This window comes from Alligator mississippiensis, chromosome 4, assembly GCF_030867095.1.
Source record: "Alligator mississippiensis isolate rAllMis1 chromosome 4, rAllMis1, whole genome shotgun sequence".
NCBI lineage: Eukaryota > Metazoa > Chordata > Crocodylia > Alligatoridae > Alligator > Alligator mississippiensis.
The window spans coordinates 207,400,657-207,428,058 of record NC_081827.1 but is presented as its reverse complement, the minus strand read 5'-3'; the positions used below and the strand labels follow the sequence as shown (position 1 = coordinate 207,428,058).

At 44.9% G+C, this 27,402-nt stretch overlaps 2 protein-coding genes across 3 annotated transcripts in view; one reads left to right on the top strand and one right to left on the bottom strand.

Annotated features, from left to right (window-relative positions):
• Positions 1 to 661: 661 nt before the first annotated feature.
• FKBP7 (FKBP prolyl isomerase 7) lies at positions 662 to 7,921 on the bottom strand. Its single transcript, XM_019480257.2, has 4 exons — positions 7,672 to 7,921; positions 4,883 to 5,034; positions 1,683 to 1,816; positions 662 to 1,035 (listed from the first exon to the last, which is right to left on the bottom strand). The coding sequence occupies exons 1-4, from the start codon at positions 7,884 to 7,886 to the stop codon at positions 874 to 876; spliced, it is 663 nt and encodes a 220-aa protein (XP_019335802.1). The 5' UTR covers positions 7,887 to 7,921; the 3' UTR covers positions 662 to 873.
• A 62-nt stretch (positions 7,922 to 7,983) lies between these two features.
• PLEKHA3 (pleckstrin homology domain containing A3) overlaps positions 7,984 to 27,402 on the top strand; it is a 28,450-nt gene continuing 9,031 nt past the window's right edge. For both annotated transcript variants that reach the window (XM_006257832.3, XM_006257831.3), the window contains exons 1-3: positions 7,984 to 8,154; positions 20,877 to 20,993; positions 23,556 to 23,711. In XM_006257832.3, the coding sequence (XP_006257894.2) occupies positions 8,115 to 8,154; positions 20,877 to 20,993; positions 23,556 to 23,711 (313 nt within the window). In that variant the 5' untranslated portion in view covers positions 7,984 to 8,114. The remainder of the gene's footprint in view (positions 8,155 to 20,876; positions 20,994 to 23,555; positions 23,712 to 27,402) is intronic.

Genomic DNA, 27,402 nt, shown 5'->3' with positions numbered 1-27,402 from the left:
CTTGAGGGTTTTCTTCTAGAAGCATTAACATGATTATGACAAGCACACTTCATCTCACAATCTGTAATTCTATCACTGACCTGTTAAATCTATCAAGATTTATTTTTGTCCATTGTCTTTGGGGAACCTGGGCTAGAAGCCTGCAGGGCACCATGTTTAAACAGCCATGGTTGGTCACATCTCAGCCTGTCAGAACTTAACTTCCCAGGCAAACATTATTCAATTTCTTAGAGGTATAACAAGAAGTTTCTGTGTTGTAAGTTGTAGTGGTGGCTGCCACCATTCTACAGCCCCTCAAAATCAGCATCTAGGGTTGTATTACTGTAATTGCCTTGGCCAGCAATTAAGTTTTTTTAACTAGAGCCAAAATAAACTAATAATTCTAAGTAAGTTTTCGTGAGCTTTCTCTATCTCTTTAGGAGTTTGAGGGGTATAGGAAAGTGTTTCTGCTGCAGCTAAATTACAAACCCATCTTTCCTGTGAGTGGCCTACCATTGAATCCTCTCTGTATCTGATACAAAGGGAATAATGGGTTTGATCAGCACCCTGCTCAGTTTGAGTGAGAATTGGTACTGTAGATCAGAGGATAATTTTAGTTAAGTAATGTCTAGAATAATCATAATGTTTTATATCCGAGTTAAGGATTGTGCAACACAGACTATGACATTTTCCAATTTTATTTCTTTTGTAAATGCATCACATTCTTTACCGAAGTGTTAATGGCAAGGTTTTAAAAATCTTAAGAGCTATTAGAAAATTACCACAACAAAAATGTAAAAAAAAAAAAAAAAAAGGGACAAAAAGAATGTTCATTGTAAAAAATCCTTGAATTTAGTGTGCAGAAAGCAGCCAAGAGATTTTATAAATAATTTACTATAGTTCATCGTGTTGGTAGACATTGTACTCCTTGGCAGATATGAAGCCATCTCCATCATGGTCATTCTTCTTGAATATATCAGTTAAAATAATATCATGATCTGAAGGATCACGCTTTTTACCATCTCTGGCAAATTCCCGTTTTAAATACTGGCTTATCTGAAAAAAATGAAAACATATCAAACTGAGTTGATTTTTGAGTCCACCTTGATAAAACCTGGCAGGCATTCACACCACAAATGTAATTTTACATTTGAGCTAGAAGTTCTCACATTTGAAGCTATAGAAAATTATGCCAAAAGACCAAAATATTAAGCAATCGTATAAAAAATGCATTAAAATGTCTACCTTCTCACATACCTCCTCTTTATCAATATGGATTAATAGTATATAATGAGTCATAAATGACAAATACCTTTAAACAATTTGGTCTGTCTGACCAGTCTATCATGCATAAATATCCCAATCCTAAATATTTCACTTTTGTTGGTAGTTCCAATACACAGATCAAGAATTGAAGAGTTGTAGCACAAATACTGAGCTCTGTGCTTCCAAAGCTATGCTGTGAGTAAAACAAGCTAGTTTGCTTGAAAACAAGCCTACCCAAGCTCTGGTCACCGCAGTTTGTACCCTGGCAAATCTCGGATGCAGCTTTATATTTATCAAAGGATATGATTATGCAGCACAAGGCAGGACTGTGTGGGCATACCCAAACTGATAAGTAGATACCAAGGTAGTTTATATAGGGATAACGCATCTTTTTTTCTATTAAAGTGGTATCTTCCAAAGTAGTTAAGGCATTTTACCTCATCTTGAGAGAGTTTTTTGTCATTATCTATGTCTATCTGTTGAAAAGCTTCAACACTCCGTGGTCCTTTATGTACTGCATACAGTTCAATATCAAAGATCAACGTTGCATTTGGTGGAATCTTGGCTTGTGCTAGGAACACAAAAGAATTTTAGGATTCACAGAAAGGTTAAAGATCACATTACTGGTAAATACACTTGTATCTCTATTCATCCATAGGAACAGGGTAATAGTGCAGTACTCCAATTTGTTTAAAACCTGAATAAAATTCTAATAAAAATATATACTATTTCCCTCTTTAAAGGGAAGTTTTGAAACAAAATGTGTACACAATTCATACCCATGAGCCTTCTTTTGAAATCCTCATGCTGTTATATGTCATTCAATGATATGTCATCATTGAGAAATTAATTACATTCATGCCCTTCAATTTTTTTAAATTTAAAATCAATATCTGCTATAATGGAGCCATGTTTATATATCTTCTTTGTTTGACAAGGAAACAGAACAGGTTATAAAGGTTACTAAGTTCTGCAAAAAAGGTTTGCTACCTAATTGCATCTACTGTTAAGCAATAGTCGCACAAAAAATCCAGAGAGTCAAAATACGTAACCATTTTGAAAAGTAGTTATGGCAAAACAAATGGTCAAGTATTCAGCATCCAAGTCATCAGATCACCATGTTTAAGAGAGCTATAGAATGATCTGTTCAATCCTAAAGGAGGGAAGGAAAGTGAGCTCAAACATTTCTATGTCAAAGCATCTTCTGGTATCAAAGATATAAAGAAAATAATAGTTACAACGATACGTCATTGTATCATGCTTCTGGCCAAAAGGGGGTTAAAAAGTGATAGACAAACAAGAAGACCAGATCACTGAGATCTAAACTTAAGGCAAAAAACTTTTAATGGCTAACCATGCAGCATGCAGTTAATATGGAATCATACTAGATCCTACTTATATACTTGCTGACCTAATGCTAATGATAATAATCAGAAACTTGTCAGTATCTATTTCTGAGCTTCAACACATCCTATTGAGCTGAAGAAAAAGGTAAAGCATTCTTTTTGAAGAGTAGAGGACAATTACTAATATTACCGGAATTTCTCACTCAAGTTGTCTATAATAAAAGATAATGACAGGCTTTAGACTTTTTGCAACAAATTGTTTCAAATGTGTAAAAATCTTGAATATTTATTGCACAGACACATATGCAACAGGTCAGCTGACATTTATAAATATAGGATACAAAGTTATAGACCTCTGTGCAGGTAATTAAAAGAATTATACATACCAGAGGAAAAGATACATAAAGACCTAAGAAAGCCACATGCATCTTGTCTAATTCAAAGTTAGGCAGGCATCTTCCCCGGCATGCAGGAGTACGGTGAGACAGAACAAAATTGTTGTGGGGAAAAAAAAGACTTTCTTCAAGCATTGCCTAGGAACAAATAGTTACATCTAATATTAGATTTAAGGATCTGCTTTTGTAACAGCAATTTCTCATTATGACAAGATGTGCTCACGACTTACAGTGAATAAGCCAATTATAGTGTAACTGCACTGGGTTCAATGCTATTTCATTAAGGATACAGCTGGTTAATGGAATTTTGGCATGGGACAACATCAGTGTATTTAATCAATGCACCTCATTCATAGTTGAAGTTGGATTACAAAAACATACATTACAATACTGTCCATCAGTTGAAACACTTCATGATAAAGCTCCAAGTCCTTAGTCAACCTATGCATGTCTTTTAAATTACATACATACATGTAATAAATTCAAAGTTTTCTTTTCTGCATTCAGTGGAATGATAGCAACCATAATAATTATTACAATGGCTGATGCAACTAGCTGTTAAATTAGTACCTAGACACTTTGCCAAACAAATATTAATTCCAAGTGTCTACAGAATTTCATATGGCTTTGCATACAAGGAACAAGATTTTATTAAAGGACCATTTTGGCAATGCCTAAATAACAGTAGTTAAATGTGAATGTTATATAGCAAGAAAAAAAGGTAACAACAATATTAAATATTTATTGAGCTCAGAATAAGGCAATCTCTGGTACCCTCACAAACAGATAACTGAAGTCCAAAACTTTCTATAAAGCAACAGTTTTAAGAAACTCGTCTTTTTAAAAAAAATAATTCATATTATAATCTAAACTGTAAGGAATTGTTATCTATGTTATGTAAATTTGTAACAGTGATTCCACACAACAGGCACACTCTCTCTCTCTCGCATACAGTTGCTGTCTAGAGGCAAGGGAGAGTAGCTGTATATACCCTTTTGTGGTGGAGACAGAAGATAGGATTAAGAAAACCCTACTCAAGGATGGAAAATTAGCAAAGCCCAGCCAGGAGACCATGGAAGGCCCTGCTGCCAATTGCAGTGCTCCTATCACAAAAGTTCAGGGCTAGCACAGGAAAGGCATTAGCATGAATTCATTCTTATACATTCATTTCTGTATATCTTTACCCACGTGGGAAGGCCTCATGCACGTGAGCAATTCACTTTATTTAGATTGTGTGTATATGTATGGACTACTCATGCTGAATAAAAGTTTGTACGATCAGACCCTGTAGTTTTAGCTATAAAGTGGAAAGACTGGGGGCACGTACAGAGGAATGCGCACGTGAATTTCCCTGGAGAAATAGCAGCAGCACGTAGTTGTGCTGCTTTTAGTTGTCCCTGGGGAATGCCCCTGTATGTGTGCTCTGGCGCATGGCAAATTACCCTGGATGGGGTAGGGCAGGATGTGGGGCCAGCACCTGGGGCCCTCCTGGGGCTTCAGTGGCAATGATGCTGGTATGCAGAGCCTGGCTGGTAGCCAAAGTGTAGCTCTGGCTGGCCAGGCTCTAGTTTTGGGCAACACATGCTGCACCCACAGGCACCACCCTTCTATTTTTTTTAAACACTTTTTTTTTTAGATACCAGGATTTAATTTTGGCTCAATGCCAAATGTAGCATGGAGAACTGTTTCAGGTGTGCTGCATGCATTTTGTAGTGCCTCAAAAGCTTTTGAGATGCCACAAACTGCATGTGTGCTTGTCTGGACATGTCCTGAATGGCCGGTCTTAAAATTAATGGCAACTTTTGCTTTCTTTGATATTTGTAGATAGGCAGCAATAAGGCAGAAAGAATAAAATCATGAATTTTAAAAATTAAGGTTTTTTTTTTTTTTTTTTACCATATCCTTGCTCTCCATACGCTAATGATGGTGGAATTGTAACTTTCCGTTTTTCTCCAGGACACATATTCATCATACCAATATCTAATCCTTTTATTACTTGTCCAACACCAAGAACAAACCATTTTGGATGGCCTTCATTTTGTGTCCGACTAAATAAGAGGGAAAAAACACAAAACACAAAAGCTTTTAATAAATATACAGTAAAAAAGGAACAATATTCAAATACTTAATGAAAAATATTAGTATTTCAGTACAATTCCATTTTAGAAAGAAAAACTATCAATTAATTAATTTAAACATATTAAGTGTTTAATTTTTTTACAAGCTTGTGGTTACTGAATTTTAAATATATCTTTTTATTATGGCACATTAAAAAGTATGTCAAAATAAAAAATTTGTAACCTCTGATAAATATAATAATATATTAAGGTACTATGTTATTTTCTGGTATAATTTACTGCAAACTAGGGATCAAATCTTAAGTTGTGTATGCAAGTCTCCCAGATTTCATAGGAGTTTAGGAGTTTGTAAATCATTAACTAAAAATCAACTGCTAAAATTGCTCCTCCATACAGAGGAGCTGTATATAGAGAACAAAAACATTAAAAGAACAAAGCTTTAGAAATGATTCTTTCTTGAGTTTTCTCCAATCCTACAACAGTAGGGTAGTTCTGCTGCAAAATTGTGGATCACATAGGATCTGCATGATGCCTGGCCATTCCCACAACAGGTTGGGTCTTGAACACTGAGTCTGACCAAATGAGGCAGACACTATGGGCCAAATCTGATTTCCCCTATAAGGTACCTTCAGAATAGCTAATGGGGATGACCCTGGAGCATTATCACTGGTGTATTTCTGGATTTAGAGCATACATGCAGAAGCAGGTGGGCAGGAAGTGTTTTGGGCTATCTCGGTGGAGGAATGCTGCAAGGCAGACATGCCAATGCTAGAATAAGTAGGTGCAGATAGAACAAAGCAGGTAATAAAAGTGATTTATTTTGGGTCTCTAAAGAAAAATCTGATGGTTAACCTATTATAGTTCAAAGAGTCTGTAAGTGAATGATTTCTGATTAAAGGTGTAGCCTACTTTATTTTCTTACACCTAGCATACCCCAGAAAATAATACAGACCCTGATTTTTACACAGCTTGAAGAAAAAAAAAATCTTACCTTTTGGGAGAGGTAAGCAATTAATCCAGTGTGTCAGGTCTCAGGTCACACACTGGGTTTGATTCTGCATGTTGGATCTATGCACTGGGCCTGTACCAGCCACCACTGTTGTGTGGCCAGGCAGGGACTGGAGCGGGCACATGCTCCATAACCTGGGATGGAGCTGAAGCCAGGACAAGAAGGTAAGCAGTGGTGGGGCAGAGATGGTGGGGGCAGCAGCTGTGGCTCTGACTCCAACTCCAGGTTTGGGGTCAGAGCTGTTATCTCTGCCTTATATGCAAATCCAAGACAAGTGGCTTTTTCAGCCCCCTTCTCCCTCCCCTGCCATGTTGAATGCAGGGGAAAAAAAACCTTGTCCTGGATTTGTGTAAATGTGGTAAGTTTATCCTATGCTGTTTCTACACTGGGCTCTGAGGGGTGATACTAGAAAGACTTTAACATTCTTTAAATTTAGTTTTCTGCATTAATATGTGTTGATGCATAGTAAAACCAGTTATTTATCAGCAAATACAGACCTCTTTATTGGTGGCAGATGCCTATTATGGCCCTCACCCTGGAAAAAAACGTAACCACCTACCTCTGGTACACTGTGAACAAAATTAGACATCTGCAGAAGATCCTGCCTACACAAGAAAACTGTTCAAGCAGAAGCAGCCTCTCAAAGGAATGATTTAAATGCAGGAAAGCATACAAATCCTTTGTGTAACCAAGGCCTGCATCTTCACATGCGTCTTTGGCAGAAATGCTATGCAATATTGTTGGGTTGTTGGTTGTAGCTGTGTTGGCCTAAGGACACAGGCAGACAAGTAGATGTGATATCTTTTAATACCAAGTAAACAGTTGGAAAAAAGTTCTTTGCAAGCTTTCAGCCCTGCCCAAAATGGGTGTTTGTGCCTGAAAAAAACATTTTTCCAGCTACTGAGTTGGTCTAATAAAAGATACCACATCTACCCAAAGAACCCCATGCAATGGTGTTTGTGCTTTAAAATAACTGGCTGGGGATGTATATTATATGTCTATAAGGGACCCTCTAGATGTGCAATGGGATCCGATGCATGATCCGTACCATGGTGCTTCCTGCCATGACACACATGCATGACAGGATGGGTAACTGTGGGATTGCACATCAGATCCCATCACTCCTTGCTGCCAGTGCAGAGGGGAGCTCATGATCATCCCGCACTGCCAAGTAACCAGCTCCTGCGGCTGCAAGCCCCCAGGTGGTGCTCTGGCTGGGAGCCCTGGCAGTTGATCTGGGCTCCCAGCTGTGGGGACACAGGGTGCACCCCCAGAGCTGGCAGCCCCAACTGACAGGGCTCCCAGCTGCAAGATGGCCCCTGATCCGTGTTCCCAGCTGACAGCGTGCACGTGGCCACACGTTCGATCAGTGGCGTGACAGGAACCAGCCGCTAAATTATAACACATTTTTTTTGTGGAAGTTTTGCGGCTCACCCCTCATTTTCCTTCCATGGCTTCAAGGCGCTCCAGGGTTACGACTGCACTGGGCGTGCGGCAGGGGCCCGAGGGAGGGAGGCAGCACCGGGACAGAACCCGGCCGGGCCGCTTTACACCGTTGGCACGAGGCCCCCAGGCCTGCCCTGCCCGCCCGCGCTCACCTGCAGTAGAAGCGGGCCCCGCCGCGGGCCAGGTACCCGTCGTAGTGCGCGTTGAGCATGTCGCCCCTCCTGCTGCGCGGGCTGCAGTCGGCGGGGACGTGCAGGACCTCGATCTTGACCTCCTCCCGCCCCGCGGCCAGCTCCGGCGTCTGCCCCAGCACGGGGGGCGCCAGGAGCCCGAGTGCCTGCAGCGCCACCGCCACCGCCAGCGCCATGTCCCCGCCGTGCCGCGTGGCAGCGCCGCTCCCGCCCCGCCCCTTGCCTCCAGGAAGCGATTGAGGCGCGGGGTCAGCGGCTGAGCCTGCGCCGGGGCTGTCCCCGCGCCGGGGCGTGCGTGAGCCCGCGGCTGCCCCGCACCTGGGGCCGCCTGCCCATGTCCCCGGGCGCCGCGCCGCACGCGGAGGCGGAGGGGGACGATGGTGCGCGGGGCCCGGCGCTGAGCGATGGAAGGAGTCCTGTACAAGTGGACCAATTACCTCACCGGTGAGCGCCGGGGCCGGGCTGGGCACGAAGGAGCTCTCAGCCCCCGCCCCGCGGCCCGGAGCTGCGGGGGCTTCTCGCTCAGTCGCGGGCCCCGCTGGAGAGGCGCAGGACGGAGCCAGACCCCCTGTTGCCGGGGCAGGGGGAGGCGAGAGGAGCTCAGGCTTTGGGCCTGACGCGGCTCACGAGTCTGGAAGACCTGGCCTCCATCAGGGCTCCCCTGCCTCGTTTAGACTGGAGGCAGCTAGCTGCTTTTCTCCTGAGAGACGAGGTTCTTTGGGTGGATGTGATGATACCTTTGATTAGAACAACTAAGCCATTGGGAAAATTGTTCTTTGCCAGCTTTTGGGGGGCACAGACACCCTTCTTGAGGCATAGGGAGGGTCTGCTGGTGCCATGCGCTGTCCATGGGGAATAGACACCAACATGCAAAATGCAAATGCTTGGCAGTGAGGATCAGAGGGGTAGGAGACCACAGTGCCATAGCGACCAAGTCTGGTGCCCAAGGCAAAGCCTCCAGCGGCAGCCCACCCTCACCCCGCGCACCGGTCTGGGGGCACACCCCCTCCCATGCTTGCCCGGGAGTGCACGCAGCGGCAGGAGTTGTGCCCCCGCCCCCCCAACAAACAAGCTGTTCACGGCTCCGTCCCACACCCCGCCCGGCTGGGCAGTGCCTGTTGGTACCCCTTCGCTTCAGTGCCTGGGGCAGTCGCCCTGCTTGCCTTGCTACAGCACTGGGAGACAACAGGTGTGGGGCAGGTGGGTGAGGGGGAAAGGGGCAGGTTGAACTGGTGATAGTGTAGCTGGTAAACATGTAGAGAGGTTATCAGATGGCAGGCAGCTTACAATGTGCCATTAATCCAATGTCTATATTTAGTCCAGAAGGAATCAGAACTCATGGAAGAGGCAATATCTTTTATTAGACCATGTAGATAGTTGCAAAATAGTGTCTTTATGTGCAAGCTTTCAGGCACACTCATCTTTTTTTCAGGCCTAGGAGAATGCAAAGGTTGTAAAATTTCTAAGTGGAAATGAAAATTCATATTTCACAGGAGAGCTGAAGGTGGTGTAAAATCTCTTGGTTGGAATAGTTCATTCTGTGCAAATTTGGTTCAGATAAAAGTTGGAAGTCTTTTTACCTCAGATTTATCTGGTGGCAAGCAGAATGTAGAATTGTGTTTCCTTCTAGTTTATAATGTCTCATATTTCACTGGAGGGTGGGGAGATGAATTAGTCCATGATTTTTTGTATCCATTAGATTTATGAAGTGAAGTTCATAGGCTTGTCTTCTCTTGAAAAGTACTCAGAAAGCCCACAGCAGGTCAGAGTGCTTTTAACGCATTCTGGGCTTTGATTGGAAATCTCTGGGTTTAGCCTGTGAATCATGTTTGTGCACCTAACATCCTGTGGCATCCCATGAAAATGTCTCAAAGTGTCCCAGGGCACAGCAGCACCCTGGCTGAGAATCACTGGGACTAGACCATCCTTCCTTTCACAAGAACGAGGTGTTACAAACAATTTATTGCATGTAGCCATGTTATAAGTTCTATTTCATTGAAGTTAAGCTAATTTACATCATGCTGGTTTGAGCTTTTGGAGAGGTAGATATTCCTCTCTAAACCCCTCCCCCTCCAAAAAAGAGTTGGCTTTGGCCACAGTTCATATCCCTGTGAGACTGTCAACTGAACAAGTGGAATAAAATTAGTAAAATAAAGTGCGAAGCCATACAGCATACGAAATACTTCTGTAGTTCTGGGAGGTACTTACAAGTTTTTACTAACAGTTTTAACTTATCAACGTTTTAGCAATGATTTGTTTGATTAAAATATATTGGCATTAAAAATGTGTTTCTATAAGAGCCAGAGAAAGAAATGGAATGCATTTATGTATTTGCCATCAGTAAATCTGTTATATTTAGCTTTGGTTTCCCTTTTTCCGGGTTTTTTTGGTTTGTTTGTTTGTTTGTTTTTGCAGAACTACCCCAGAGCCAGTAATGGACAGCATATCTCTTCACTGTTGGAAAGGTTTCCATTTTGCCAATGCAATGGGACTAATTTTCCCTTTGAAGCCTATCAGTGTTGCATCGCACAAATGCTTAATCAGGCCTGCTGTTTAACTGCAGTGGCAATGGCTTTCTTCTGCCTTCTTTTAGTCTGGTCTTTTTCTGAGCTGTTTTGATTCCCTGAATTCAGATTTGTGTGAGGAGTTAGAGAACTTAAAATATCAGAAATTGTAAAGTGCCTGTGTCTGCTACATTTTGCCTTTGTCCATGGTAAAAGAGCATGATAGGATATTTAAAAAAAAACAACAAAATTCAGCATATAGTTTTGTCAAATGTTTGAGGCTGTCAGAGTTGTCGACCTTTTTCTTTACAACACCCTAGACTCCCTCAATTCATTGGTGTGAACTGTAGTGTAAATCTGCCTCCTACCCTAAACCAAACAGTTTTCACTCCCTTTTTAATTTTTAAAGATATGCTAGGCATGACTTATTCAGCGCCCTCATAGAAGCTGCTTCTGCACTCTTAGAACTGCTAACCTGGCAGTGGTGCTCTAAGCTGGAGCTTGACCTCAGATCCTATAAATAAATACTCTACCACTGAAGAGGCTTCTTAGTTATATTTTGGTTCATGGTGTTTCTATTCCTGTAGTGTGGATTAACATCCTTCACAAGTATAGGGGTTTCACTGCCATATAGCAGGGCAAATCTAATATGTTTGTATTTTGTGGTGAGAGAAAAGTTATATCATTATCAAGTGTTAAATAGTTGTCATCCTTATTCTGCTTCTTCATGAAGAAATAGAGGAAATGTCTGTCTTTAAATTAGTTGGATAGAGAAAACTTCTACCTTTAATTAAATGACAAAATTGTACTTATTTTCTATTAACACTTCAAAAAAAGTCATGTTACAAGGCTCTTTACCAGTATAGTAATTATAATAATATTATTATAAGCACTCTTGAGTTTTCCTGCAGGAAGTGTCCTTGAGATATAATTCATTTTTAACAGATACCATCAAACTTAAAAAAAGAAACAAAACAAAACAAAAACTCCTTCAAAATAGATTTTAACTTTTTAAAGGCAGTTGAAGGTACTACATTTGCTCTATAGGACACCATTTCAACTTAGGGCTTTAGAGTTACATTTTTAAGTTTCTATTTTCCATTTTTGCTGTGTGAAAGAGTAACACTTATTCACTGTTTCCCTTCTAAGTATAACTAGAGAACGGTGGCAGCGATGGAGCGATTAGAACATGTCACTGTACATCCATAGGCATGAGCCCAGGGCCCCTCTTCATAATTGAACCAAAGGCAACCCAGTCATAAATGAGTATCTGGTCATTTGGGCTGGTACTTTTTCATTTGATACTAGTCATACCTCTCCCTTGTGATTTTGGGTAGCATCTAGGTTTGGGACAGATCTTTGAACTTTCTTGATCTTCTGTGTCTGGTTAATAAAAGAGTGTACAAAAAGCTGTCAAATGTGCAGATTAAAGGAACTGAATCTATATGTATTTTAATATTTCAGACACCAACTCCAGTGCCAGATTCTTCAGGTATGTTTAACTATGTAAGGAGGTGGTCTTACTTAAGCCAGTGGGACTATGTCCAATTGTAAAATTAAATCTCTAAATATTTTCAGAATCTGGGCCTTGGTTTTTCTTTCAACAGTGATAAGTAGTAGGGGTGCACCTACTATTATTGCCAAAATAATCTTTTAATTGTTCTTTTTCTGTTAATACACCCTTCTGTAGCATTGATTCATTCACTTCGGACATATGGTACTTTGGAGAGAATTCCAATAAGATTTCAGAACCAGTGGGTGTTTTAAAAAAAATAACATGGGATTAAAATAGAAAGACTGTTCTTTCACTGTACAATTTAAGTGACAGGTGAACTGAAAACGGATGATTGCAACTTATTCAGATAACCGTGATTATTGGTTTTAACTAAATTAAAAAAAAAACTGGCTCAACATAGATAATTACTTAGTTTCTTTTTTTAACAGTCTTGCATGGGGAGAAAAAGAAAAGGCACTGATTAAACATTGCCAATAATCATAGAATCATAGAAGTAGGGTCGGAAGGGACCTTGTAGATCTTCAAGTCCAACCCCCTGCCTGGGCAGGAGGAAAACTGGGCTCAAATGACCCCAGCCAGGTAGGCATCAAGCCGCTTCTTAAAGACCCCCAGAGTAGGAGCCAGCACCACTTCCCTTGGAAGTTGGTTCCAGATGCTAGCCGCCCTAACTGTGAAGTAGTTCTTACGGATGTCTAATCTAAACCTACTCTCCCACAACTTGTGGCCGTTATTCCTTGTTATCCTGGGGGGCGCTAGGGGAAACAAGGTCTCCCCCAAACCCTTCTGGTCCCCCCTAGTGAGTTTGTAGACAGTCACCAGGTCCCCCCTCAGCCTTCTCTTGTGAAGGCTGAACAGGTTCAGGTCTCGTAGCCTCTCATTGTAGGGTCTGCCCTGCTGTGCCCAAATCATGCGGGTGGCCCTCCTCTGGACCCTCTCAATGTTGTCCGCATCCCTCTTGAAGTGGGGCGCCCAGAACTGGACACAGTACTCCAGCTTTGGCCTGACCAGTGTCGCGTAGAGGGGGAGGATCACCTCCTTGGTCCTACTTGAGATGCACCTGTGGATGCACAATAGGGTCTGGTTAGCCCTGCCAACTGTGACCTCGCATTGTCGGCCCATGTTCATCTTGGAGTCAATGATGACTCCAAGATCCCTTTCTGCCTCTGCACTCTCAAGAAGGGAGTTTCCCATCTTATAAGAGTGCTGTCGGTTACTACTGCCCAAGTGCAGCACCCTGCACTTGTCCGTATTGAAATGCATCCTGTTTTTGTTAGCCCACCCTTGCAACCTATCCAGGTCTTTCTGCAGTCTTTCCCTCCCTACTAGCGTGCCCACCTCACCCCAAATTTTGGTATCATCAGCAAATTTAAACAGGTTGCTTTTCACCCCATCGTCCAAATCGCTGATAAAGAAATTGAACAGTGCGGGCCCAAGGACCGAGCCCTGGGGGACTCCGCTGCCCACTTCCCCCCCAGGTCGAATATGACCCGTCCACCACCACCCTCTGAGTATGACCCTTCAGCCAATTTGCAATAATTAAATTCTATTATGCGATATGAACTTGAGTAGTTCTGTTGTCTTTCTTTCCTCTTCTGTGAACACTTTAAATTGCAGGGGGGAAATAGTTTGAAAGTAATGAGATCATGGATTCAGTTCACTCTTCCTTTTGTATGCTGCTTTATGGAAAGGCGATAGAAATGGCCAGTGGAAAGGCCACCTTAAATTCAGTTTTTATTCCTACCTAACTCTTATTGTTTGCTCAAATCAGTCCCATCAGCTCCAAGACCATTTTTGTAAACTGCAGTGTTCCAGGTATGGCCTGTCACACTACTGCAAACCATCATCTAATCCAAAACAAAAAAATATGCCTCTTATAGACTTAATTTAGAGGTAAAAGCTTTTGTAAGCAGCAGCTTACTTTGTCAGATGCTGTGATAATATTAGCCCTGTTTTAGCATTAGCATTATTTTGTTTCCTCTTTATTGGATTATAAACTGTATGGGACAGGCATAAGTATCAGATCTGCTTAGCTATACACAGTAGTGAGATTTCGTAACAATAGTCTTTTATTTTCCTTATATAGCTTTCTCAAAATTGCCACTTGCCATGTTTCTCCTTCCTATGAAACACCTGTATTGGAGATAATTTTCTTCAGCCTACTTATTTACATTTTCTAGCTGAATTTCATTTAGTTATTTCCTGCCCTTTATTTCTCACCTGTAATCTCTCACATTTAAGTGTTCTTGCTGCAGTGTGATACACCTCCAAGTTCATGAGACCCTGTTCATTCCATTAATGTGTTTTTACCCAAGTTGTCATCTTTAATGAAAATACTTGGTAAAACTAGACATCACTGCCCCCACTGTGTCTCATTAGACACTTTCTTCCTCTTCAGTTGATGATTAGGCTCTTTTGTGGTTTTCAAAGCAGCGTGGCGGGGTGCACGTGTGACACGTAGGTGGTGCATGTGCACCCCTTGACAGCCAGCATTCCCAGGCAGGGGGCAGGCGAGAATGCTGGTGCCCCGCCCGAGAGTGCCGGGTGGGGAGTGGGAGCATCAGGAGAAGCAATCCCTCTGGTCCCTTTGCAGTCAGAGGTGTGCCACTGCCATTTCTGGGTTAGCGCAGTCTGCTGCAAGGGACACCCCTCCCTCACCTCCCCTGGTCACTGACTGGCTGCTGCAAGTGCCCCACCCTGGTTCAGGAGGCACTAATCGGTCATGGCAGTATGTTAGGTTCTGTCTAATACTTTACTAAAATTTTTTGCATTTCCTTCTCTTAACTCCCATGTTCTGTTTGCATGCAGTTGTATTGGAATGTATGTATATGTGTACGTAGTGAAGTGTATTTCTGTATGCATGTTCACTTAACTCGAGAATGGCTGGTGCTATCTACTCTAAACCTTCCAAAATGCCACCTGAGGAAAATTATAGGTGGGTTATTTTTCACTTGACCCTTTTTGGGGCTTCCAGTGACTGGGATTATGTTGCTTCTCAGATAGTAAACTGGTACCGTTCCATTTTGTGAACGCAATGAATCCAGTGATGCAGTGAATTCAGTTCAACTGTCATTATTATTTATTCTTGCCCAAAATCTCCAAACAAAGCTGCTTCCACCATTTGGCAGCCATACCCCTCTGGCTGTTGGTTCAGGGTTTCTTCCCCCCCCCCCCCCCCGTTTATCTATTTGCTCTGCATTAAGCAGGCTTGTCCAACATATGGCCCACGGGCCGCCAAGCCATTTTATCTGGCCCGCGGCGGCAGCAGTGGTGCTGCTGCAGAGCACGGAGCCGCAGTGGTGGCGCCACGGAGTGCGAAGCTGCCACTGCGGAGCGTGTAGCTGTGGCGGCGTGGAGTGCAGAGCCACCGCCACGGAGCACAGAGCCATGGCGGTGCAGAGCATGGAGCCATGGGGCAGCGGCGAGGTGGGCAGGGTCAGCCCATCGGCCCCAGTTGGCAGCGGGGGGGAGCTGCTTACCCCTGCGGGGCCCGTGGGAGCGGCCCCGCATGGGAGGCCAAGCAGCAGCTGCTGGCACTGCCAGCCCACGCCTGCCTCCTCACCTGCCTGCTTCAAGCCAGCCCTGCTGCCCTGCCCTGCCCCACAGCAAGGCAGCTCCTGCTTCCTCGGCCAGTCACTCTCCGGGCCTGGCCGCCTGAAGGGGCTGCTTCTCATGTGCTGCTGGGGACGGGAGGAGCTCGGCCCGGTCTGCACTGGCCAGCAGAAGTGGCGGTGGAGCCGTGTGCCGCTTGGGATGGGACGAGCCTGCACCGGTCAGTTCTGAGCAGCACACGGCTCCACCGCTGCTTCTGCTGGCTGGTGCAGACCTGGCCAGCCTCCTCCCGTCCCCAGCAGCACATAGGAAGCCGGCTTCAGCTGCATGCTGCTTTTCCTGGCTGGTGCCGACCCAGTTCTGCCCAGACGGGTCCTGCAGCACCAGGTTAACCCCGGCCTGGCCCCACGGCTTCTCCAGCACCAGGTCAACCCGGTTGTAGCCAAGTGGTTCCTGCAGTACCATGTCAACCTGGGCATGCATGCCATGTCAACCTGGACCATGTCAACCCCTGCAACTTCATTTGTGTCAAAGGTCACGTGACATCACTTCCCGATACGATACCACTTCCTGTGACGTCTTTGAATATGACTCGCTGGCCCCCTGGGTGATGAAAAGTTTATGATCCAGCCCCACATTCGAAAAGGTTGGACACCCCTGGAATAAAGGATAATACAATAAATACCAAGGAAAAGGACTTCAAATCTTAGTGGCGCTTAAGTTGCTGTGAAAAGGATGTGAAATATAAGATTGCAAGAAAGTTATGAAGAGAAGGCACCACATTTTATTAATAATTGCAGAAGGAATACTGCTTCAAGACTGACCGAAATTAAAGAAGAAAAAGCAGACCATCTCGCTGCTTGCTACTCATAAGAAATGCTGCCTCAAGAGCTGCAGAAACTAATGAGAAAACAGTGGAGTGTCTTGCTGCCAATTGCGTAAGAGATGTTGCCTTAATTGCTGCAGAAACTAATGTTGAAAAGGTGGAATATCTCACAGAAATTTGTTTAAGACATGCAGGCACAAGAGCGACAAAGTCATGAAGAAACAGCGGAACAACGCAAGGAAAAATAACAACCCGGGCAAAGAATGGGTACTTCCGCTAGTTTCTATGTATTTTTAATGCACATAATGATGTTCATCTCCAGTTCCAAATCAGTTGCCACTAGCATGGGTAACCTCCTCTCAGTATTCATAACTGCTTTATAATTTTTAATTCTGCTTTAATTTCTGAGCTGAGATCTTTTTATTTCAAAGTGCAGATACACTGATGGGCATATGATAAATTCTGTTTACACATTTTTTTACTTACCTAGGAGATGTGACATTCTTCATTGGGCCCTGGTTCTGGTTATTGATTCAGTTGTAAAACTCCTAATGACTTATTGATTCAGTTGTAAAACTCCTAATAACCAGCATCAGACCCCTACCTAATTATTGACAAAGTCCAGTACATGATTCAGCCTTTTGCACTCAAAGCCATATTTATTGGATTACTTCAGTTTACTCTTCTGGAACAGCACTGCTGTCAATGCTAAGGACAGTTGCATCCTTTTACTGAACTGGGAGGTTCATGGTTACAGTTATTGACATTTGATTCATATATAAACCAGAAAGGGGCTATTTAGAAGGTTGCAAGATTATCTCAGCTCTGAGATGGAATGCATCATTTATGCCTATAGATAAGTCCTTCAAGTGCTAAAGAACTGATGTTCTTGGAATAGTTTATTTTATTGTTTTGCAAAATATCTACTGTTTTGACATCTGGTTGATCTGTGCTTGTTAGCATTAATGACTAGGACTGTGATTCTCAATCAAGGTGCTGCAGCACCCCATGGTGCCTTGAGCTCTTTTCAAGGATGCCACCAAGTGCCATTTAATGTTAAGTATGCAAAGTGATTCATGAGAGAGACCCAAAGATTTAAAAAAGGAATCCATAGTGTTAAAAATATTTTGCCCTGTCCTGGTCTTTCTGACTTCTTTGCAAGAGAGAAATTGCTCTGTTGTTTTTCTTTAGTTAAACAATCAGTGAAAACCAAGACCTGGTAATTTCTGAGGTATACTTTGAGTCTACAGAGTTTGAGAACCGCTGGACTAGGGTATCTCTTGTGAACTTATGAATTGGTCTATGAGGCTAGAGACAGACATTACACACAGACCAGTTTAAGTGAACCAGTTTCAAAATGGCCAAAACTGCTTTGAGATAAACCTGGTTGAATGTAGTATCAGATGTAACTGATTTGGCTCAAACTGGTTTATGCTATGTCTGTCCTAAACCCCTTTCTGGTTTAAGATAAACGAGACTCCCCCAGCATCCCAGCATGCTCTCTGGGCTGGGCAGGGTTCTCTGCCCCAGCTGCAGGGCTGATCCCTCCCCTCTGCGCTCTAGCCGGAGCAGGGACCCGCCCTAGCGGAGACACCAGCCAGTATGACCCTGTTAAGGCAAAGTGGGCAGGGAGGGCGTTAATTCTTCTCTCCTTCCCCTCTTCCCTCACTGCAGCCAGGGCCAGCTGGTCTGCCAGGGAGCAGAGGGGGCCACAGTGGTGGCCCCTGGACCTGGCAGACCCTGGCTGCAGGGAAAGGACAGAAGGAGGAATTAACCCTTCTCCCTGCCCCCTTCACCTTAATGGGGCCATGCTGGGTTGGTTGTCCCGCAGGGTGGGGAGGGGGACCTGGGGGACTCTTTCTCCCTCCTCCTAGGGTGGGGAAGGGGACTCTGTGAAGTGCTGGATGGGGACTCTTCCTCCTCCTCCTCCCCTCCCCCCCCCAGCAGGCCTGAGAGGGGGGGCTCCATGTGATGCTGCCTGGTCCCAGAGCAGGGGTGGGGGTGGACTGGGGAGGCTCTGTTCCATGCTGGGGGGGGGGGGGGACTCTTCCCCCTCCTCCTGCTCTTCCCCCTGGAGGGGCAGCGGGAGCGCAGAGCTTAGCAGGGCTGGTTGTGGGTGTGTGGTGTGTGAGGGAGGAAGGGTGGGGGTGTAAGGACCCCCACACTCCCCCCATGGCCTGGCAGCAGCAGCAGGTGGGGAGGTCAGGGCACTCATGCCTGGCACAGGCACAGCTCCAGCCAGTGCTGCACAGGGGAGGGAGTGGAGCCTGCCTTATCCCCTTGGCTCTGCTCCCTGAGCCTGCAGCTCCAGCACTCGCAGTGGGGGAAGCCCCACACTGGAGCCAGCTGCTTCCCCCACTTCCGGTCATGCAGGTCCCCACACTTTGTTGGGAGTGGAGGGACCCCTGCTTCTGTGTGGACTCCAGCTCGGGGCTTCCCCTCTGCGAGTATGGAGCTGTAGGCATGCAGCATGGAACCCCGGGGATAGAAGTGGCTGGACAGACTGAACAGGACTATGCTTATTGCCCCCAGTGCAGCGCTGGCTGCCTCTATTGCAGCTCTGTGCCACGTGCCTGCATCTCCACACTCATAGGGAAAGCAGGGGGTGGGGCTCCAGTGCAGGGCTTTCCTTGCTGCAAGGACTGGAGCTGCAGGCTCAGGCTCAGGGAGCAGTCGCGGGGATAAGGCAAGCTCTGCTCCCTCTCCCCATGCAGTGCTGACTGGAGCTGTGCCTGCGCCAGGCATGAGCACTCTGACCTCCCCCCTTGCTGCTGTTGCCAGGCAGTGAGGGCTGCACGCCATGGGGGGAGTTTGTGGGGTCCCTACACCGCCCACACCATGCCCAGCTAAGCTCTGCACTCTTGCTGCTGCTCGGGGGGGAGGAGGAGGAGGGGGAATAGTTTTTTCCCAAGCCTGAACAGCTTGGAAAAAAAATCACTGTGCTGCCATGTACTCTATTAGATAATAGTAGTTTAACTTTTGTTATTTAGTAACTTTATGCTAAATGTTATGTTATAATGTTATGTTTTGTACAAGTATTGATGATGGAAGTATGGTCTAAACTTTAAGGCTAGGGACAGACATTCAGAAGCCTGAATTGATTCAATTTTTGCAGGTTAGTCTAATCTGGCTAGGCTGAACTGGTTTTCTAACTGGACAGACATTCTCTCTGGACTGAGGAAATTCAGGCACATGTCTACAGTGGCTCAAGCTAGAAGCCAGGGGGTGCTAGAGCAGCCCTAACTTCCCTTGCACAGCACTGAGCTGAGGGGGGATGTGGCCAGGACCTCTGATTAGGGAGGTCTGCCTGCACCATTCCAGGCTTTTACCTGCTGGCTGCTGAAGAGGCAGGAGTGTTGCCAGCCCCCTGCTAGCACTCTGAGGCAAAAGGGTGTGTAGTGCATGCATCTGCTGGTGATACGGAGCTTTTCAATCTCCCTCCCTGCTTCTTTATACTGTATGCAGCAAACTGACAGGCAAGCAAGCCAGCAGGGGGCTGGTAACAGTGTTCATCACCTCATCAGCAAAACAATAGCCTCTCTCCATTAGTTCAAACTCAAACAGCTTACCAGCTGACCTGTTGATTAAAAAGCCTTAAGTGGTCATTGTTCCGTCTGCCTGTCCCAGTGAAATTGGATAGACACACAGACACCTCTCAGCATTAACTAGCATACCATGTGCCTAGGGTCCGTGGGTCTTGGGGTCCGTGCTGTGGGACATGGGTGGGGGGCATTCCTGCTGGGGGGGGGGAGTAGGACAGGGGGGAGCCAGGCAGACCCTGCTGTGCCTGCAGTCTCTGCCAGAGCTATAGCCAGGGAGCAGAGGGGAGGGGCCAGTCCTGCTGTGGAGCAGAGAGCCCAGCCCAGAGAGCATGCTGGGAAGCTGGAGGTGTCTGGTTTATTTTAAATCAGCAAGGGGTCTGGGACAGACATTGCATAAACCATTTTTTGCCAAATCAGCTAAGTTTGATACTACATTCAACCAGGTTTATCTCAAACCAGTTTCAGCCATTTTCAAACTGGTTTATGTGCACTGAACATCTGTTCTGTTACAGGTTTAAACTGGTTTCTGATCACTTAAACCAGTTTGTGTGTAATATCTGTCTCTAGCCTAAAAGTTTTGGTGTAGCTATATAAGTGAAAACTTTGAATGTGGTGACTGGTGCAGGCCCTACTGACAAATGAACGCTTCTTAGTACAAGTTTTCTTTATTAGGGCCTATTTGAAGTCCCCAGTATGTTGTTGTGATATTAAATCATTGCTGAGAAGTGGGATGGGCTACTTGTGGATGAGAGAATTATTTAATTGGTTTTCTTAATTGTCAAGTGCAAAATAGAGATCTGTATTGCTCTATACGTGGAGGAGACTAGCCAGCAGTTCATTAGATCAGTTGATCATGATCTTGGTGAGGCCCACTGAAGAATATACTTGAAATATGATGGTTTTTGAGAGAGAAATAACATATAAGCCTTCAAAATACATTGGGTGCTGAAATAAAATTCACTTTTCTAAAGAATGGATTGTAAAAGGTGAAATATCATTGCTAATTGTACGTAGCAAAAGGAGTAAGGGTGAAATATCTTTCATGGTTTCTAAAAGTTTTTGTTTTGTTTTGGGTTTTTTACTTCTTGTGAGCATCACAGGAATAGCACAGTACATGCATCTTTGTAATTTTTTTCTGTTAACAGCTTTAATGGGTAAGTACCATTACTTCTTAATTGAACCTTATTTGCAATTATACAAACATTTTTTCATGTTTTTGATCTTCCTAGGTTGGCAACCTCGCTGGTTTGTTTTGGACAATGGGATTTTGTCGTACTATGATTCACAAGATGATGTTTGCAAAGGTAGCAAAGGAAGCATAAAGATGGCAGTATGTGAAATTAAAGGTAAGATTTGAATATATTTCTACTGGAGGAAATAATAATTGTCACATGGATGGACAGGATGACCTAATATCATTCTATATCATTAATTCCTGTGATGCCCACAAAAATGAAAGAGGAAAATGACTTTTTGTCAGATGTGCTTGTTACATTCAATGATTCAATAGCAGATTGAATGTTAAGGTTGGAGGGGACCTCAGGAGTTTAGTCCAGCCCCCTCCTCGCCCCTCTTCCTCAAAGCAGTACCCTCCTCAACTAGATCCCAGCCAAGGCTTTGTCTAGCTGGTGGTACTTAAAAACCTCCACGGATGGAGATTCTGCAATCTCTCTGGGTAGCCCTGTCCATTGTTTTACTACCCTTCTACTGAGAGAGTTTCTCCTAATACCTAACCTAAACTTGCCTTGCTGCAACTTGAGACTGTTGCTCCTTGTTCCGATATCTGCTACCACTGAGACCAGTCTGGCTTCATCTTCTTTGTAAACACCCTTCAGGTAGTTGATGGCTGCTATTAGTTCTCCCTTCAGTCTTCTGTTCTCCAGATTAAATAATCCCAGTTCCTCAGCCTCTCATGCATCATATGCCCCAGTCCTCTAACCATTTTCATTGCCCTCAACTGGACGCTCCAATTTTTGTGTCCACATCCTTCCTGTGGGGGGGGAGGGGCCTAAAGCTGGACTCGGAGTACTGCAGCTGTGGCTTTACCAGTACTGAATAGGGGGGAATAAGCACTTCCCTTAATCTGATGGCAGCGCTTCTACTAATGCAGCCCAGTGAGCTGTTATTTTTGGCAACAAGGGCACACTTGACTTACAGTGAACAGTAAACTGAATACAAGTCTCAGATCCTTTCCTGCAGAGCTGCTACTTAGCCAGTCAGTCCCTAGCCTGTCCCGGTGTTTGGGATCTCTCCGTCCTAAATGCAGAACTTTGCAGTTGTCCTTGTTGAACCTCATGAGATTTCTTTTGGTCCAGTCATCCAATTGTCTAGGTCTCTCTGAATCCTAGCCCTACCGTCCAATGTATCTACTACTTCCCCCAGCATCGTGTCATCTGCACACCTTTCTGAGGGTGTACTCCAGCCCATCTTCCAGGTGGTTCATGAAGATATTGAACAAAATGGGCCCCCGGGCTGACCCTGGGGGCACTCTACTTGATACTGGCTGGTAACTAGATATTGAGCCATCGATTACTACCCTTTTAGCCTGAAAATCCAGCCAGTTTTCTATCCAGTTTACAGTCTGTTCATCCAACCCATATTTCCTTAGCTTGTTTGCACAAATGTTGTAGGAGACCATATCAAAAGCCTTGCTAAAGTTAGGGCCCAGATAGCCAGTCCTGACTTGCCCATAGTGAATCCATGCTGACTGTTCCTAATCACCTTCTCTTCGAAGGGCTTAGAAATGGATTCCTTGAGGACCTGCTCCATGATTTTTCCAGGGACTGAGGTGAGGCTGACCAGTCTACTGTTCCCTGGATCCTCCATTTTCCCCCCTCTAAAGGGGAGCACTATATTTGTCCTTCTCTAGTAGTTTGGAGCCTCCCCTGATCATCAGGAGTTTTCAAAGATAATGGCCAGCAGCTCTGCAATCACATCAGTCAACTCCCTCAGCTCTCTTGGGTGCATCGTGTCTGGCTCCATGGACTTGTCTCTAGCTATTCTGAATAGTCTCTAACCTGTTCTTTTGCCACTGTTGGATGCTCACTACCTCCCCAAACTGTCATACAAGGTGCAGTAGTCTGGGAGCTGACCTTAACTGTAAAGATTAAGGCAAAAAAAGCATTGAGTACTTCAGCCTTTTCCACATCATCTATCACTAGTTGCCTCCTTCATTCAGTAAGGGACCCACACTTTCCCTGATATTCCTCCTGTTGCTGACATACTTGTAGAAGCTCTTACTTTACTGTTAGGTCTGCCAGGCTCTGGAATGGACGCCCAAGTGAGGTGGTACTCTCTCCTACCTCAAGGGTCTTTAAGAGGAGGCTGGACAGATATTTGGCTGGGGTGATATGATCCTGGCACCCATTCCTGCCTGGGGCAGTGGGTCGGACCTGATGATCTGTTTAGGTCCCTTCTGACCCCAAGTACTATGATACCCTGCATGTCCCTTGCTAGGTGCGACCCAGTTGTGCTTTAGCCTTCTTGAGTTCATCTCTGCATGGCTGAGCAATACTCTTATACTTGGGGACCTACCTAAATTGTGGCGGAAGTTCATGGTGCACCTGTGCCTTTAATCTCACTTTTTGGTACGCACTCTTTCCCTGCTGCTGAGTGGCCGAGAGGCAATTCATGCTGTGGTTTTTGCCTCTTGGCCACTCAGTGGCATTGGGGTGTGGGGGGGAGGGTTTGACAAAAAGAGCAAGATTTGATGTTTCTGAGCATCAAAGTCACGTGGTATTAAAAATGTTTTAATAGTTTAAGTTTTAATTAGATCCAGTACAATGTACTTTATAATATATAATTTGATTCTAATAGCTTGAAGTAATACAGTCTACGTTTGATAAAGTATATCCTTGATTTCTAGTTATTCTTAGCAAAATTACTTTTTTTCCCTCCTTTTATATAAGTTCATCCAACAGACAACACAAGAATGGAGCTAATAATTCCAGGGGAACAACATTTTTATATGAAAGCAGTTAATGCAGCTGAAAGACAAAGATGGCTAGTAGCACTTGGGAGTTCTAAAGCCTGTTTGACAGATACCAGAACAAAAAAAGAAAAAGGTATTTATACCCTGTGAAGTATGTGAAATCTAATAAAATGCTTGTGCTCGGCAAAAATGGTTCTTAATCTGTCCCAGCCTAATTCAGCCTTCTTTTTAAGTATATTATAAATCTAATTTATTTTACATATTGATAAATATAAGTTACCAATACAACCACTGATACGTGTATATAGAAACTTCCTGTTTTGTATTTCAAGCTGGAATTTCTTAAAAGGAACAGGAAAACAACTGGTCAGATGTCACTTACATTAAGAAAAGAATACTGTTACTGTATTGCTCTGTTTTGTATGTTCCCTTTCCTTTATATGTGCCTGAATTAATTTGAACTAAACAACGCACATCGTATTGAAACAGCACTGTATTTTATTCAATGTTATTGAATATAGTACTACAAACATGAGAGAGGGTGAGTTAAATATCTCACAATTGTGATTGCTCTCTGAATTATTGTATTTTACTGATCTCAGGGTCTCTTCAGTACCCTGTCAGTTTCTAATGGAAGGTGATTCAGTGGTAAGGCAAAAAGAGATGTGAGTATGGAGATATTAATAGAACATGCAATAGTGGCACTAGCCAGGACACATCCTTTTTGTGCTGCTCATGAATAATGGCCTTGAGCATTTACTTTCCTACTTGCATGTTTTATTACACTGGTGGTTACCTAATTCCTCTCTGGTTTGAGTTTGTACTATGTTCAGATTTACACCGCATTGGCTTTAGCACAGGTGTGGGAAAAATGGCAGATCTGTTTGGCAGCCGGACTGCATTTCCCAGCAGTCCCTGCCTGTGTGGCTGGTGCCGGTCTCCATGGAGACCCCAACTTCAGCTGCTCTGTGACTTTAGCAAGGCTGGGGTTGCCATGGAGACTAGCCCCAGCTTCTCTGGCAGGGGGTGCGGCAGGGCAGGAGCTGCTCCGAGCTGCTGGGATCTTGTGGTGGGGGCAGCTTGGCTTGGGGCCAGGGCAGAGCCGCAACCTGCTGCCTGCGTGGCCCTGCCTGCAGGCTGCAGATCATGGCTCTGCCCCTGCTTGGGACCATGCCTTCACCACTACAAGGAGTTAGGGCAGAGCCACAATCTGCTACCTGCATGCCCCTGCCCAGAGCATGCAGGTTGCAGATTGTGGCTCTGCCCTGGCCCTGGACCAAACTGCCCCCACCACAAGATCCCAGTAGCTCTGGAGCGGCCCCCTGCCCAGCATTGCCAGCATGGCTGGGGCCAGTCTCCATGGCAACCCCAGCCTAATGCTATCACAGGCAGCTGTGGCTGGGGTCTTCATGGAGACTGGCCCCAGCCATGCAGGCAGGGCCTGCTGGGAAGTGGAGTCCATTGCTGGCTGGATCCAGCCCACAGGCCAGACTTTTCTAGGATTCTGCTATAGCAGGAGCAGGCAATGCTGCTTTTTAAAATGCTGCAGACTATATCCACAGCCTGTATAAATCTCTATAAATCCGTTGACTTCAGAAGTATTTCAGTTTGCACCACCTAAGTCTGCATATCTGTCTTCAGTTACGTGACTGATCAAAAGTTTTACAGAGATTGGCAAGGGTTTTAAAGTGAGGTTAGTGGGATTGATATGTCTAATTCCAATATGCTTTGAAAAACCAAGTTGCTATATTCATTAGGTCTGTGCGAGGCTTCGGACCACGCTTTGGATCCAAAGAAGATTCAGATGCTTTGGACACCGGAGCAGCACGTCTAGATCGAAGTGCTGGCTTCTTTAGGCTTTCCGAAGTGGTTCGGACCTTCCAAACCGCTTCGGAAAAGCTTCGGAGCTGCTTCTGAGATCCAGCCATAGGGTATAATGGGGAATCAGTGAAATACCTATAAGTTTGTTGTTTTTTGTCTGATTTGGATGAAACTTGCAGGGGTAGTGGCCCCTGCTGAGGCCACAAAGCCTGCCAAGTTTTAAGAAGATAGGTGCAGGTGTTTGGGGGGAATTGCACCTCAAGCTGCGGACAGGCAAAACTCGTGACATAAATGACTGTGTGTGTGTTAAGGCGCAGCGGGCTGGAAACTGCAGAGGTGGTGGCCCTTGCCAGCTGTCAAGGAGATAGGTGCAGGGGTTCTGGGGGGAACTGCACCTCTAGCTGCTGACAGGCAAAACTCGTGACATGGGTGCTTGTGCAACTGTGTCTGTCTTGGGGCATGGGGTAGGGAACTACTGCAGGCCTGGCTGCTAAGCTACTATGTTACCAATCAATCATGATTCAGTTAGGGACCAGCCCAATTCACAGTAGCTAGCTACTAGTACAGGGGCAGGCAATTATTTCAGGCAGAGGGCCACTTACTGAGTTTTGGCAAGCCTTTGAGTGCCACATAACAGACAGCCAGGGGCAGATAAATATTAATTTTATAAATTTTTTAGGGGCCCCACGGGCCAGGTAGAATGGCCTGGCGGGCTGCATCTGGCCCGTGGACTGCATTTTGCCCACCCCTGTACTGGTAGCTACTAGATAAAAAGTTAATTAGCAAGGATTAACACCTACAAAGCCACAGACAAAGGGGAGGAAGTAATACAGACAATCAGCTGCCCCAAGACGGAGACAGTCAGTTGCACAAGCACCCATGTCACCAGTTTTGCCTGTCAGCAGCTAGAGGTGCAGGGCCCCAGAAGCCCCTGCACCTATATCCTTGACAGCTGGCAGGCTTCATGGCCTCAGCAGAGGCCACCACCTCTGCAGTTTTCAGCCCGCTGCGCCTTAACACACACAGGGTCATCTATGTCATGAGCTTTGCCTGTCAGCAGCTTGAGGTGCAGTTCGCCACAAACCCCTGCACCTGTCTCTTTGAAACTTGGCAGGCTTTGTGGCCTCACCAGGGGCTAACACCTTTGCAGTTTTCACCCCCCTGTGGTGTAACACATACACGTGACATAAGTTTTGCTTTCAAGAATTTGGGGTGCAGTTCCCCCCAAACACCTGCACTTATCTCCTTGAAACTTGGCAGGCTTCATGCGCTCAGTGGTGGCTACCACCCCTGCAAGTTTAATCCAAATCAGACAAAAAACAACAAAGTTATAGATATTTCATTGATTTTCCCCATTATACCCTATGGCTGAATCTCTGAAGCAGCTCCAAAGCTTCAGGGTCGCTTCGGCGGAATCGAAGCAGGAAACCGATCTGGAGCTCTGGATCGGATCCCTGGCATCCGAAGTGGCCGGATCTGAAGCCGAATCGAATAGCTGCCTGTTCGCACAGGGTGAATATTCATCAATAGTACTTTCTTATAAGCATTGTAATGGTATTCCAAATTTCTAATTCCCTTGTGTCAAGGGGGATCTTCCTCATTAGGAATACTGTCTAGATCTCTTAAAGTTAGGGATAAATCACATGCTTCTGTCCTTTCTGTTGAAACATTCTGTGTGTTTATACCATATTGACCCATTTAATATAGACTGAATGAGCACCCAGATTTGCACTGTAGTGGTCCATTTACCCATGCTTACCAGTGCAGGATGTCTGATAATATAGGCTGCAAAAGTGCAAGGAAATTACAATAGTTTCAGCTCATTTCCCTGTTTTCCACTCTTATAAGTGACGGACACAGTCCTGCTGAGACTGAGAACAGCTCTGTTTGTAATGTCTCTACTCCTTTAAGTATTGCTGTCTGTGCTATGACATATTTTTAGAAAAAATATTTCCAACTACTTACTCTGGTTTAGCTGAGCCATTGTTGGTACTGATGGGAAC